Source organism: Orycteropus afer, unplaced genomic scaffold (assembly GCF_000298275.1).
Source record: "Orycteropus afer afer isolate SDZICR_OR568_19922 unplaced genomic scaffold, OryAfe1.0 scaffold00008, whole genome shotgun sequence".
Classification (NCBI taxonomy): Eukaryota; Metazoa; Chordata; class Mammalia; order Tubulidentata; family Orycteropodidae; genus Orycteropus; species Orycteropus afer.
The window spans coordinates 13,034,935-13,048,409 of NW_006921595.1; the positions used below are offsets into that span (position 1 = coordinate 13,034,935).

Genomic DNA, 13,475 nt, shown 5'->3' on the forward strand with positions numbered 1-13,475 from the left:
TGTAATAACTCTTAGCTTATAAAGTAATATTTTAGGGGGAATAAAATGGCTTCTTTAACCTGTTTCATACTTTAAAGCTTCTATCTTAGAAAAGATTCCCTTTCAGAAGGCTTTAAATTGTTCCTTTTTAGAAGTGGTGGAAATTAAAGTGGGAAGGAAGAATTGAAAGAATGGGGCTGGAACAGAGTGAAGAGGACTGGATACTGTCCACTCAACCAGATGAGCATCTTAGTCTTGTTTATAAGTAGTGTGTAAAGTGTGGATTCTAAAACCTGGGTTGGAATTCCGATACAACCATTTGCTAGTTGAGTGACCTTGGACAAGTCGCTTAACACCTTGTAATCTGGGCTTTTTCATTTGGAAAATGAAGGTAATGAGAGCACCTAGGTCAGTTAATGATTAAATTAACTGATACAAAGTGCTTAGAATGTTGTCTGGCACAGTAAAAGTTCTTTAAAAACTGAGCTATTGTTAACTTTTAGGGTTTTTTTCCCCCCCATGAAAATATGCTCTTCACCAAAATTGAATCACATTGTACATCCTATTTCATAACAGGCTTTTATCCACTGACTACAGAATGAAAATCCTTCCAAATTATTATGTATCTTCTAGCTCTTTAGAAAGGCCATTTACTATTCCAATATATGAATACATATATTCTTATTGGACACTTCATATGGAATTACTTTGCTCATGAATATTATGTAGCTAAATTACTTAGTGCCTTTTTAATAGTAATATCAGCTCTTAGCTGTTACAAATTTGTTATAAGGTAATTAAGCTAGTTAAATCACTCACCTTATTTGCAGTTCTGTCACTTTGCTCGAGACCCCAGATGAAATGGACAGCTATTGCAGCAACTGTGAAGGGAAGCAGTTTTGCTTAGATCAGGTCTCCCTACAATTGGTTGTTGCCTCACAGGATAGACTCAGGAGATGGTGTCTTTTTTGACACTGGCACATGGCCTTGCTGATTTTTCCCCTGCACTCCCACCAAGTCTGCGCTTACATCTGATCACCACCTCACCACTTTAAGCCCTACTGCCCATTAGCCTAGGCTTAGAAGTTCCTGGCCTTCCCAGACTGTTGATGCCTGCATTAGTACTGCTGTCTTTTTTGAGCTTCTCTGCATTAGTTTCTCATTCTTTCAAATAACCTACACTTGCCCTGGTAATATTTGACAACTTTGGATCTCATTAAATTCACAATTGTGTGTGGGTGTAAACAAAAAAGCAAACTTCAACAATTAAAAAACAAATTTGGAAACACACCCTCTGAGGACCTTGGGAAGTTCAGCTGGGATCCAGGTGAGCTGATTAATTAACCTATAACCGAGCTCTAAGGTTCATTCCATGGAAGTAGGAAATTTCTAGGCTTTAAGTTGGAACAAACATTAGAAAGTTTTTGAGCTTGAGATGAAAGCAGTAACTTATGGTTTATTCACCATCTCTGCATCAAGGATGGTTTCAACTTAAACTCCCTAGGTGTACACTCTGTTCCAAATGCTGGGGTTTCAGAACTGTGGCTTGAAATCATGTATTTCTTCAAAAAGCATTAACAGAGATTCTAGATCCCCTGAGTGAATTTTACACATATAGGCTAAAATAATTTGGAGTGCTTATCTTTTATAAAGTAAGGTTTTCACTTTAAAAAAAAATCAGCTTAACTTTGGACCCCTATTAGGAAACTGCTCTGGCAGCACTAACTTCTGAGGCCTGAGAAAAGGAGCACACAACTCATACATCTGCCTCAATTCATGACAGGTTTTTGGCTTCCTGATCAATCTATGGAATGTCAGAGCTTCCCCCCTTGATATCCAAACATATCTAGAGCTTCTACAAGTTGGCAAATCCTGGCTTCACTACACAAATTATTCACATGAGATCACAATTCCTATTCCTCTTTCCATTTATCCATTTGACAGGACAATGTAAGAAATAAATAGAATTATATGGAAATTAGGCAATGATAACAAACCTTTGCTATCATTTAAATTGCTATTTATCTCTTTGAGATTTTAACATGAATAATGCTATTGATGTTTATTCTTGAAGCAGCTAAATATTTGAGCTTTTTCTCTGCTTAATAATTCCAGGAATGACCACTTTCCTGTCCCCCACTCCAAATTTTTTTAATTAAAGCATAACTTCAAAGAATGAGAAAGTAAAGTTCTGTGGAATGAGGAAAATACTTTATTCAGTTTACAAGGACAGTTTTCAGTTCCATTTATAATTATATCTTACTATTCATAATTATAGTAAGACAATTCCCTGCTTTCTCAGCACATGCTGTTTCACTTAAATAGTTTGAAATGTTAAATTTTAACACCTCTAAAATTAATATTATGTGTTTATATGTATACATATCTACTTTCTTATAGGAACCACTCAACACCTGACTGTAAGTATCAGCCTTCTAAATATTTAAAAGCTCCACAGGTGGTGGCTTTAATGGAATTTTTCCCAGAGTAAATTTCCTGCATTGAAATTGTTCGAGTTCTTCTGCTGTTAATTGATCCCTGGGTGTGAATAATATATTATCTGTTGTGATGCAGCCATTTGGGACTGGGAGAGAAGTGGCTATGTTTCTATTTCCAAACATGTTATTTGATGGCTTAGAAAAAGCAGTGTTAGACTGTGAGCCCGGGCTACCAAAGGAAGCCACAGAACCACTGCTTCCGAAGCCTGTCGCTGCTGGAGCTCCTACAGGGCCTCCTGCCAAGGAAGCTGGAAATGCTGAAAATCCGGGTGATCCAAAACCAGAAGCTGCAGAACTTTTAAATGAAAATGAAGTAGGAGATATGATTCCAGGTTTCCCAAATCCAAATGCTGGAGCACAAGCAGTGATGGCAGAATTGGCAGAGGGTGCAGCTCCAAATGCTGGAGGACTCCCGAACACCGAAGGGTTTCCAGAAGAGGCCATGACAAATCCAGAGCTTGGTTTAAAACTAAAATTCTGAGCATTATCCTGGCTGTTGTTATTCACTGGAAAACCTACAAAGCCAGGTAAAGAAAAAAATAATATATGATTAACAAGAAAATGTAGCCATTTTATTCCCATTTTCTTTGGTCTGTTTCTTCCATGTTTGGTTACTGACAAGTTTATTAGAAAGAAAAGTGAAAATGCGAAGCTATAAAAACCCACCTGAATCCTACCAATTTCATATTCACTGTGATTCATCTTCAGCCAGGGAGGATGGTGGAAGCTTTGGAAAACCTCAGGGACTAGTGAGTGGACTTTATTTTAGGCTTGCCACCCCACATCCCCAAAGCTGTTTTGAGGGTGTAATCATGCTGTTATACATGCAGTAACAAGAAGGGTCTCAAAGTTGTTGCTGCAACCATAGCTATCTATTCTCATGAAGTTCTTGAAAATCCACCCGTAAAATGTATTTCTAAAGCCGGAGCTGTAGGGTCTTTCAAACAAGTATGCTCACTCTGGTCTCACTTTCACAAATGCTTAATGAGCCAGGTCTTTTGAGGCTCCATAACGGATGGTAGCAGTTATTTGCAAAGGTGATTTAAAATGGCACTATACGTGTATTCAGGCTTTGTGATACTAAAACTATAAAATGCTAAATCAGTGCATTACTTGATCACTTACCTGCTGACCCAACTGTTGGGGCTTGCCCACAGCCAAATCCCAATGCAGGTGCTGCTTGATTGCCTCTATCTTTTATACCCGAGAGCTTTAAAAACAACATACAGATAATAAAGTGCTTTATGAATAATTCTCACGTAAGATGTCTTTTCTATACACTTCGTAGTCAAGTCCAATTTTTAAAATGTGCATTTAAAAATGTGAAGTTAAATGTTTAAAATGGAAAAATGGCCTTAATATGATGTTGAAAGGGACATTAATACTGTGTAAATGGTACAATCTGAATAATAAATATGAATCTGCACAGACAAAAATGTATCAACACCAAGTTAAGAGTGACTGTCTCTGCGTGAAAGAATTATGGGTGATTTTATGCTTTGTTATCCTTTTTAAATTTCTACCAATCTGTTTTGGCTACCTAGTGCTGCTCTGACAGGAATATACCACAAATGGGATGGCTTTAACAAACAGGAGTCTAACAATCTGGAGGCTTTAAGTCCAAGTTCAAAGTGTCAGGCTCTAGGGGCTGGGTGAAAGCCCCTCAACCTTGGGCTTCAGCTCTGCTTCTTGCTCCCGGCTCACTGAAGCTAGAGGTTTTCTTCACTCAGACAGCTACTGGCTGCTAGGCTGACAAACCCAAGGTTGACAAGTAAAAAGATACAGTCCCGATGTTACCAAACCACATGGCAAGCCACTAATTCAAGTCCATTGAAAGTCTCAAGGTTGGCAGAGCAAGGCAGGATGTTGAACAATGACATAGCCACTTACAGGGTTCAAATGTGCCACAAGCTAGAGATTGTTCCCCAGGAAGCAGACCACATCCCTAAGGCAGCTACTCAGGTGCTCACAGTACATTCCACCATGGAGTTGATGACCAGTCTCATCATGGGGAATACTACATCCAGTTGCCCAGCCACTCAACAAAGCCCAGCCAAGGTGACACACAAGTAACTACCACACAACCCAAACCCAATGCCGTGAAGTCAATTCCAACTCATAGTGACCCCCATTGGGTTTCCAAGGCTGTAAATCTTTATGGAAGTAGACTGCCTCATCTTCCTCTCACAGAGCAGCTGGTGAGTTTAGAAGCACTGACCTTCTGATTAGCATACAAATGCCTTACCCATTATGCCACCAGAGTTCCTTAAATTATATATTAAAATCAGAAAAAAAATTCTAATTGTAAACTTCAGTGTTTATATTATAAATTTGGATCAGCATTTATCAAAGAAACCTGGATGCTACTAGGTGAAGGAACCTTTATAGGATACCCAGTCTACTTTGTTTGAACTGAAGTAGATTCACAATTACATTATAAAAAGTTTATTAAAATCAATTAATTAAAAAATGTCCTAGTCCCTGAAAATACTTTTGCTATTCCCTGCTGTAGTAATGATGCCCTTTATTTCTACTTACTGAATTTTCATCCCTCTCTTTAAAGGGACTTTTTACTTATTCCTTCCATACAAGAAGTCTTTCACGATCAATGCATTTGGACCTAATTTCTCTCATTTGAAGGCCCCAATTAAAAAAAAAAAAAAATTCAACTTTACTGAGGTATAATTTACATACAACAAAATGCATTTTTTTTTCGTATATGTCAGTGAATTGTGGAAAATTTATAACCACTACCATAATCAAGATTCAGAACATTTCCATCACCCCTAAAACTTCCATATGCCTCTTCCCTGGCAACCCCTTCTCAACCGCTAACACTATAGTTGAGCATTGTCCTTTATGTTGTTATTAGGTACCATCAAGTCGGATCCACTCATAGAGACCCATACAAAAGAACTTGTTGTAAACCCTTGCTTAAGCCCATCGTTCTACCCACTGTGTCAATCTATCTAAAGGGTCTTCCCTTTTCACTGACTTTACCAACTATGATATCTGTGATAGTTAAATTTGTATGTCAACTTGGCTGGGTCTGGTTGAGTAGCTGGGCAGCTGGTGGTAGTTATTTCCATGATGAGACTAGGCAATCAACTCCATGGTAGGATCTACCACAAGGAGCTGAGTAGCTGCCTTTGGGATGTGGTCTGCTTCCTGTATATAAGGAGAATCCTTGGGGATAGTCTCTAGCTTATGGCATGCTTGGACCTTGCGTGTAGCTGTGTCGTTCTTCAGCAGCCTGCCATGTAAGTCCCAGACCTTGGGACTTACAATGGACTTAAACTAATGGCTTGCTGTGTGGTTTGGTAACATCGGGACTGTGCCATTTTTTTTTGGTCTACCTTGGGCTTGTTAGCCTCAGCAGTCAGTAGCTGTCTGAGTGAAGAAAAGCCTCTAGCTTCAGAGGGCTGGGAACTGGAGGCAGAGCCCAAGGCTGAGGGACTTTCACCCAGCCCCTACAGCCTGGCACTTTGAACTTGGACTTAAAGCCTCCAAACTGTAAAAGATTAAACTCCTGTTTGTTAAGTCCATCCCATTTGTGGTATATTCTTGTCAGAGTGGCACCAGGTAACCAGAACAATATCCTTCTCCAGGGAATGGGTCCTTCTGACAACATGACCACAGTAAGTGAGAAGAAGTCTGGCCATTCTCATTTCTAAGGAGAATTCTGGCTGCACTTCTTCCAGGACTTTGTTCTTCTGGAAGTCCATAGTATTTTCTGTTCTTTGCCAACTGCACAATTCAAAGGCATCAAGTCTTCTTCAGTCTTCCTTATTCACTGTCCAGCTTTCACATTCATATGAGGACACTGAAAATACCAAACACCATGGCTTGGGTTAGGCACACGTTGGTCTTTAAAGTGACATCTTTGCTTCTTAACACTTGAAAGAAGTCTTTTGAAGATTTACCCAGTGCAATACAACGTCTGATTTCTTGTCTGCTACTATCCTGGGTGTTGATTGTGGATCTAAGTAACATGAAATCCCTGACAACTTCAATCTTTCCTCCATTTATCATGATGTTGCTTATTAGTTGAGTAGTGAGGATTTTTGTTTCTTTATGCAGAGGTACAATCTACACTGCAGACTGTATGTAGTCCTTTGATCTTCATCAGTAAGTCCATCAAGTCATCTTCATTTTCAGCAAGCAAGGTTGTGTCATATGCATACTGCAAGTTGTCAATGAGTGCTCCTCCAATCCTGATGCCGTGTTCTTCTTTGTATAGTCCACCTTTCGGATTATTTGCTCAGCATACAGGGTGAATTAAGTATGTGAAAGGATACAAGCCTGGTGTATAGCTTTCCTCATTTTAACCATACAGTATATTTCCTTGTTCTATTTCAATGACTGCCTCTTAGTTTTTGTACAATTTGTACAATTGTTCTGGAATTCCCATTCTTTGCAATGTTATCCATAATTTGTTATGATCTGCAGTCAAATGCCTTCGTGTAAACATCTTTCTGGTATTTGCTTTCAGCCAAAATCTACCTGACATCAGCAATGATATCCCTCATTCCATGCTCTTTTCTAAATCCAGCTTGAATTTCTGGCAGTTCCCTGTCAATATACTGCTGCACTGTTTGTGAATTATTTTCAGCAAGATTTTAATTGCATGTGCTATCAATGATATTGTTCGATATTTCCACATTCTGTTGGATCACCTTTCTGTGGAATCGGCACAAATATGATCTCTTCCTGTTGGTTGGCCAGGCAGCTGTCTTTCAAATTTCTTGGCATAAATGAGTAAGTACCTCCAGCATTGAATTCATTTGTTGAAACTTCTTAATGGGTATTCCCTATCAATTCCTGGAGCCTTGTTTTTCATTAATGCCTTCAGTGCAGCTTGGACTTCTTCCTTTAGTACCATTGGTTCTTGATCATATGCTATGTCCTGAAATGGTTGAACATCAACCAATTCGTTTTGGTACAGTGACTCTGTGTAATGCATCTTCTTTTGATGCTTCCTATATCATTCTGTCCATAGACTTTTCCAATATTGCAATCTGAGGCTTAAATTTTTTCTTTAGTTTCTTCAGTTTGAGGAAGTTTTTTTTTCTTCCCAGCATGTTCTTCCCTTTTGGTTTTCTAACTCCAGGTCTTTATGTATTTCACTATAATGCTTTACTTTTTCTCCTCAAACTGCCCTTTTAAATGTTCTGTACAGCTCTTTTATTTCCTCATTTCTTCCATTTGCTTTATCTATTCTCTGTTTAAGAGCAATATGCAGTCTCTTCTGTGATACATTTTAGTCTTTTCTTCCTTTTCTGTCTTTTTAATGACCTTTTTGCTTTCTTCATGAATGATGTTCTTGATGTCATCCCACAACTTGTCTGGTCTTCGGCCACTGGTATTCAATGCATGAAATGTATTCTTCAGATGGCCTTTGTCCTTTCTAGAGTTTCATATAAATAGAATCATGTAGTATGTGTTTTTTAGGGGCCTGGATTCTTTCCCTCAGTGGAGTGTTCATCAACAGGTAAACAAATTATAGTCTAGCTATATAATGTATTACTACTCAGCAAAGAAGGAATGAACTATTGATAAATGCTAAGACATCTTGCACGTGGGCTGTCCCAGAGCTTCACCTATGAAGGGGGCCCTAGAAAGCCAGGAAAGTGTAGGGAATTTCCAGCCTGAGGGAAGTTTCTCCAGTTCTTTGGACTCAGCTTTCATCAATAGTGATGGTGGGGACAGATGTCCCTAAATTTAAAATGGCATTAAATCATCCAAAGATGGAAGATATTGGCTTGCATAAGTGTCTAATTATTGAGGAAGCATGTATTAAAGAAAGGGGTGGGGTGTGACTGTCAAACAGTCATTCACTAGGTTTAAGCAGACATTACTTTCATATCCTTTTTTGAGAGCAGAAACGGACTGGCTGGGAAATTAGATTATATTCCAAATGTAAAAATGTTTTAAAATAAAGTTCTTAAGAACGATTTATGGGGTAGAAAAATCATGACAGAGATAATAGAAATGCTACAGTCAGGACCATGTACTCTAGAGACAGATGGGTATAGATGTCCTAAAGGCATTTCTGTGTATGACCAGGAATACACGGTAGTGTTCTTCAGGCATGACAAAAGTATACATTAGTGTAAGTGTGCATTCATACAATTTTTCAAAGCAATTTCTTATCAAACAGACAATCTGAAGTACTTTAATTTGTGTAATGTTTTCTAATTTTCAAAATCCTTACCAAAGTTAAAAATTTTACCCTACAAATATTTTTAGAAAAGCATAATTGTGCTTTTCTGACTGAGGAACAGAAAAAAGACAATTCCAGTATTATGACTGTAAATGATCATTCTTAATGTGTGTATGTATCACAAGTTTTGACAGTTTTTGCTTTGCTTTTCTTATCTAAATGAAACATTCTCTGCAAAAAAATAGATATACCATCCCTGAAGAAAACTCTTCAGTACTCACCAAAGTTATTTTGGTTGATGTAGTTAGAGTTTTTAATTCATTTACCCTGTTCCTCCACTGATTTATTAACTGTTGGACAGAATTTAGCTGGAGAGAGAAAACAAAATTAAGTCAATAGAGTGTTTAAGCTGATCAAATAACTTCGTGTCTTTATTTTCTAAAATCCCAAAAAGTTTATAAACATTTTTATGGCCTCTAACTTGTAAAAATTTGCATTGATTTGCCCCAATTTGCTAAAAATATTTCAGCTTCAATGCCCTCTCTCCACTTTCCAATTGTATAATCTGATTAAGAATCTCAAGCACTTGGCAGCACAGAGTTAACATTTGGAGGGGACTGAACATCTATAGTAACTGAAATACGTGTCAGTAGACAACAGAGGAGCGTAGCATTTAGGCACCCAACTTACACAAACCCAGTAGTTTCTTTTTTCAACTTTGCTATGTAAGAATGTTAATTTGTATGAAAGAGTGCATCACTTTACTTTTCACAGCATTCATATGGTTCCTGCACCTAAGAGATGCTAAATAGATGTTTATCAAATGACAAATAGGTCTGAATTCTGGGACTGGCTCCTGGGTAATTTGTAATTAAAATGATATTCCTAATTTCTATAGTCAAAATATATTACCATTCTAGATAATCAACCAATTTCAAGAAAGCAATTTAGTAAAAAATCTTTTCCTGAAAAAAGCTATAGATCTCATTAGACTTACCAACACAAAAACAAACTACAAACTGCTAATCTGTTATTGGGGTAGATGAATAGGAAATAAACTTACATAACTCTGTAAATTATTGCTGGTTAAGAAGTTATGGTACTGAAGCCTCAACTCCTCTGGGGAAATGTCTGTAAAACCTGAAGTGAGGAAATCAATTGGGATCTTTAAAATAAATGCCAATAATTTTGACAGCATAGCTAGAGATACTAGGCAAGAATATATTGTATAGATTACTTCATAGGTGAAGCTCTGGGACAGCCCACGTGCAAGATGTCTTAGCATTTATCAATAGTTCATTCCTTCTTTGCTGAGTAGTAATATATAGCTAGACTATAATTTGTTTACCTGTTGATGAACACTCCACTGAGGGAAAGAATCCAAGCCCCAAAAAAACACATACTACATGATTCTATTTATATGAATTGTAAGGAAAAATTCTAAGCCCACAATATACGTAAGGAGCTCTGGTGACATAGCACGTTAACACATTTGACTGCTAATCAGAATGTTGGCGGTTCAAACTCACCAGCCACTCCGTGGAAGGAAGACTGGGCAATCTACTTCCGTAAAGATTTACTGCCTTGGAAACCCAAAGGGGTTTGCTATCAGTCGGAATTGACTCAATGGCAGTGATATTTAATAAAGATCAGAATACAGTTGAGTGGTTATTTCATTTCTGAATGGGGAAGAATTACCTAAAAATAGGTGGACTAAAAGCAGTAACAAAGACTATGTCTTTAAGCTTTTTTCTTTAAAAAAATAAAACTTCTGTATATTGGAAACTATAATGAGCAAAATTAAAAAGAAAATGGTAATCTGGGAAAAATAAAATTGCAACATGTATGACAGGAGAAAACCTAGTATCCCTAATGTAGAAATAGCTTTTACAATCAATAAGTTACTGTAAGGAAAGATTATGAACATACAATTCACAAACAGAAAATAAACCAAACAACAAAAAAACTCGGCCAGTAAATAATTCAAATAAAATGTTCAATTTAAAAATACCAACTAAAAATAGAGAAAATGGTTTACTTTTCACTGGCAAAAATAAGTTTTCACTGTTATGAAGGATGTGGTGAAATGGAAACTCTCCCAAATGCTATTAAGGGAATTAAAAAGGTACATTTCTGGAGGGAAAATTGCCATTAAGCAAATGTTCATGCCCTTTGATCTGTAAGACAATTTCTAGGTTATTACCTCAGGAAATAATTAGATATATAAACAAAGGGTGTTATATAAAAGGAAGCTCCTTCCACTATTTTAATTAAAAGAAAAATACAGATTATCTTAATTTTAATAATCAACAATATTTTGTAAATGTTTTGAAATACAAATGTTATCTGTGGTATCAGTTGTTTTTCACTTACGTATTCCTGTACTTTCTAAGTTTTATGCAGCAATAGCGTTAACCTAATTATGAACATTTTTATTAAGGAAATGTTCATCATATATTCAGGATATGTTCTACAGAATACCTTTTAATCCAGATAATAAAATTCTGAGAACATCTAGCTCAGAATAGAGACTACTTCCAAATCCCAACCCTGCTCATCCCAATCTTTAACTGCTCAAATAAAAAACCTAGGACCATCTCACCTGGGATTCCTTTTTCCCAATATTGTTAATTACATCTTGCCAGCTCTAGCTCCAAAACAAAACCCAAATTTGAACTTTACCTCCAATATACTCAACACTTACAGTGGTCTCCCAGCTCATCTCTACTTCCATTTTTCTTCAACCCCTACCCATGTTTTCCACAGCAGCCAGAATGAGCTTTTTCTAATCAGGTTATATCCTCTCCAGCTGAAAGCTCTTCATGGCTGCCTCTCTGGCCTTGTCATATTACTCTTCCCTTATCTACTAATCTCTCCAGTGATTCAGACGTAAGGAAGATTGGACAATCTACTTCCAAGTCAGACCCAACTCACAGCAACTCCTCCTTGGGTTTCTGAGGCAGTAGCACTATGAAAGTAGATTGCTGAATCTTCCTTCCAAGGAGTGGCTGCCAGCCTGCTGGTTAGCATCAAATGCTTTAGGCACTATGCCACCAGAGATACCAATTCAGAAGCCCAAGGAGGGGTTGCTATGAGTTGAAATGGATTCGATGGCATCGAGTTTGGTTTTCTTGCAGTGATTCAGGCCTCACCAGTTCTCAAACATGCCAACTTTGTTCCCATCTCAGGGTCATTTGAACTATTCCTGCTACCAGGGACGTTTCCCCAGATCTTTCTATACCTAACACACTCGCACTTCTCAGAACTCTGCCATGCAGGACTCCACTCCAACAGTGCCTTTTAAGAAAAACGTTATCAATCATGGGAGAAGGAAGGGCACCTTATGCACAACTTAGGGGGCAGGAGAGTATGGAAGGATGGACACTGGGAAGTGGTACCTTGGGGAAGAAATTGGAGGGGAGCTGTTGCATTGTGGTAAACTGTGGTCAATGACATGAGACAAAGTATATGTGAACTGCTGTATCGAGAGTGAATTTGCTCTGTAAATCTTCACCCAAATCTAAATAAAATTAAATTAAAAAAAAGAAAAAACGTTATCTAAGGAAAGTCTTTCCAGTTCCTTTATATACTTTCCAGTCATGCTCAACCAGGATTCACTTTGCACAGCATACAGAAAATGATTTGAGTGACTGTTTGATTCTGACTGCCCCTATAGGGCTTCCAAGGCTTTCTTTATGGAAGCTGACTGTCTCATTTATCACAAGGAATGCCTGGTGGATTCTTAACACTGACCTTCTTGTTAGCAGCCTAATGCTTTAATCATTACCCCACCAGAGGTCCTCTCCAATTATCCCAGGCACGGTTCAAAGCTATTATCATTCTTGCTGCATATCCATTGCCAGTTGATCTTGACTTTGTAAGGACAGAACTGCCCACTCCATTTCCAGAGTAGCTGGTGGGTTCAAACTGCCTCTCTACATTCAAGTGAATTCATTATAGGCTGTTAGGATGCTGTTCCAATTCATAACGACTCTACGTACAATTTAACAAAATACTGCCCAGTCCGGCACCATCCTCACAATCTTTCCTGTATTTTTCATTATATATATATGGATCCTAATGGGCAAGATTCTCAAATATTGTCTCAGGATCCATTTAACATTCTTAAAGAATGTTTTCCATTAAAGAATCCATGTATCTTTTGTTTATATGGATTACATTATCAGGATTTAACATATTCAAAATTAAAGCTGATAAAACTTAGAAAAAACTAACCAAAATATCCAGTGGGGTAAGTGACACTGTTTTATAAATTTCTAAATCTCTTTAATTATTAGTTAACAGATTGATGGGATCTTATGTCTGCTTTGGCATTCAATCTGTTGCAACATGATCTGATTGAAGTATCTAAAGAAAATTTATCCTCAGAGATAAGCAGTTGGAAACAAGATTTTTCCTTTTTTGTAATAACTTTATTTTTCTGTTGACAACATAAACAGCAAAACAAATTCAAAGTCTGTACATACACCACAGTGACATTGATTATAGAGTTGTGCAACCATTCCCACTCTAGTTTTACTTCCCACATTAACATAAATTGACTGGTCCCTAAGGTTCTTATCTCATCTTTCAGACTGCTGTTGTCAATTTGATCCCACCTACAGTTCTTGGCAGACATTCTTACTACTTGAAAACTACTGTTTGGTTTTAAGAACATTTCAGGAAATAATTTTGGGCTAAGATTTTACTATTGTCCCAGATAACTGAATGTATTTCAATACTAAAATGGTAGTTTGTTAAAAGTTACAATGAGGGCTCAAACCATATTAATAAACTACATACTATTACATTAAAATCAATTCTTGAATTCAAAG

At 37.4% G+C, this 13,475-nt stretch overlaps 1 protein-coding gene across 1 annotated transcript in view; it reads right to left on the reverse strand.

Annotated features, from left to right (window-relative positions):
- Positions 1-2,414: 2,414 nt before the first annotated feature.
- Positions 2,415-13,475, reverse strand: part of NUP42 (nucleoporin 42) — a 27,945-nt gene continuing 16,884 nt past the window's right edge. Inside the window, exons 5-8 of the mRNA XM_007946553.1 lie at positions 9,704-9,780; positions 8,922-9,008; positions 3,603-3,687; positions 2,415-2,992 (exon numbers count right to left, since the gene is read on the reverse strand). Of these exons, the coding sequence (XP_007944744.1) occupies positions 2,415-2,992; positions 3,603-3,687; positions 8,922-9,008; positions 9,704-9,780 (827 nt within the window). The remainder of the gene's footprint in view (positions 2,993-3,602; positions 3,688-8,921; positions 9,009-9,703; positions 9,781-13,475) is intronic.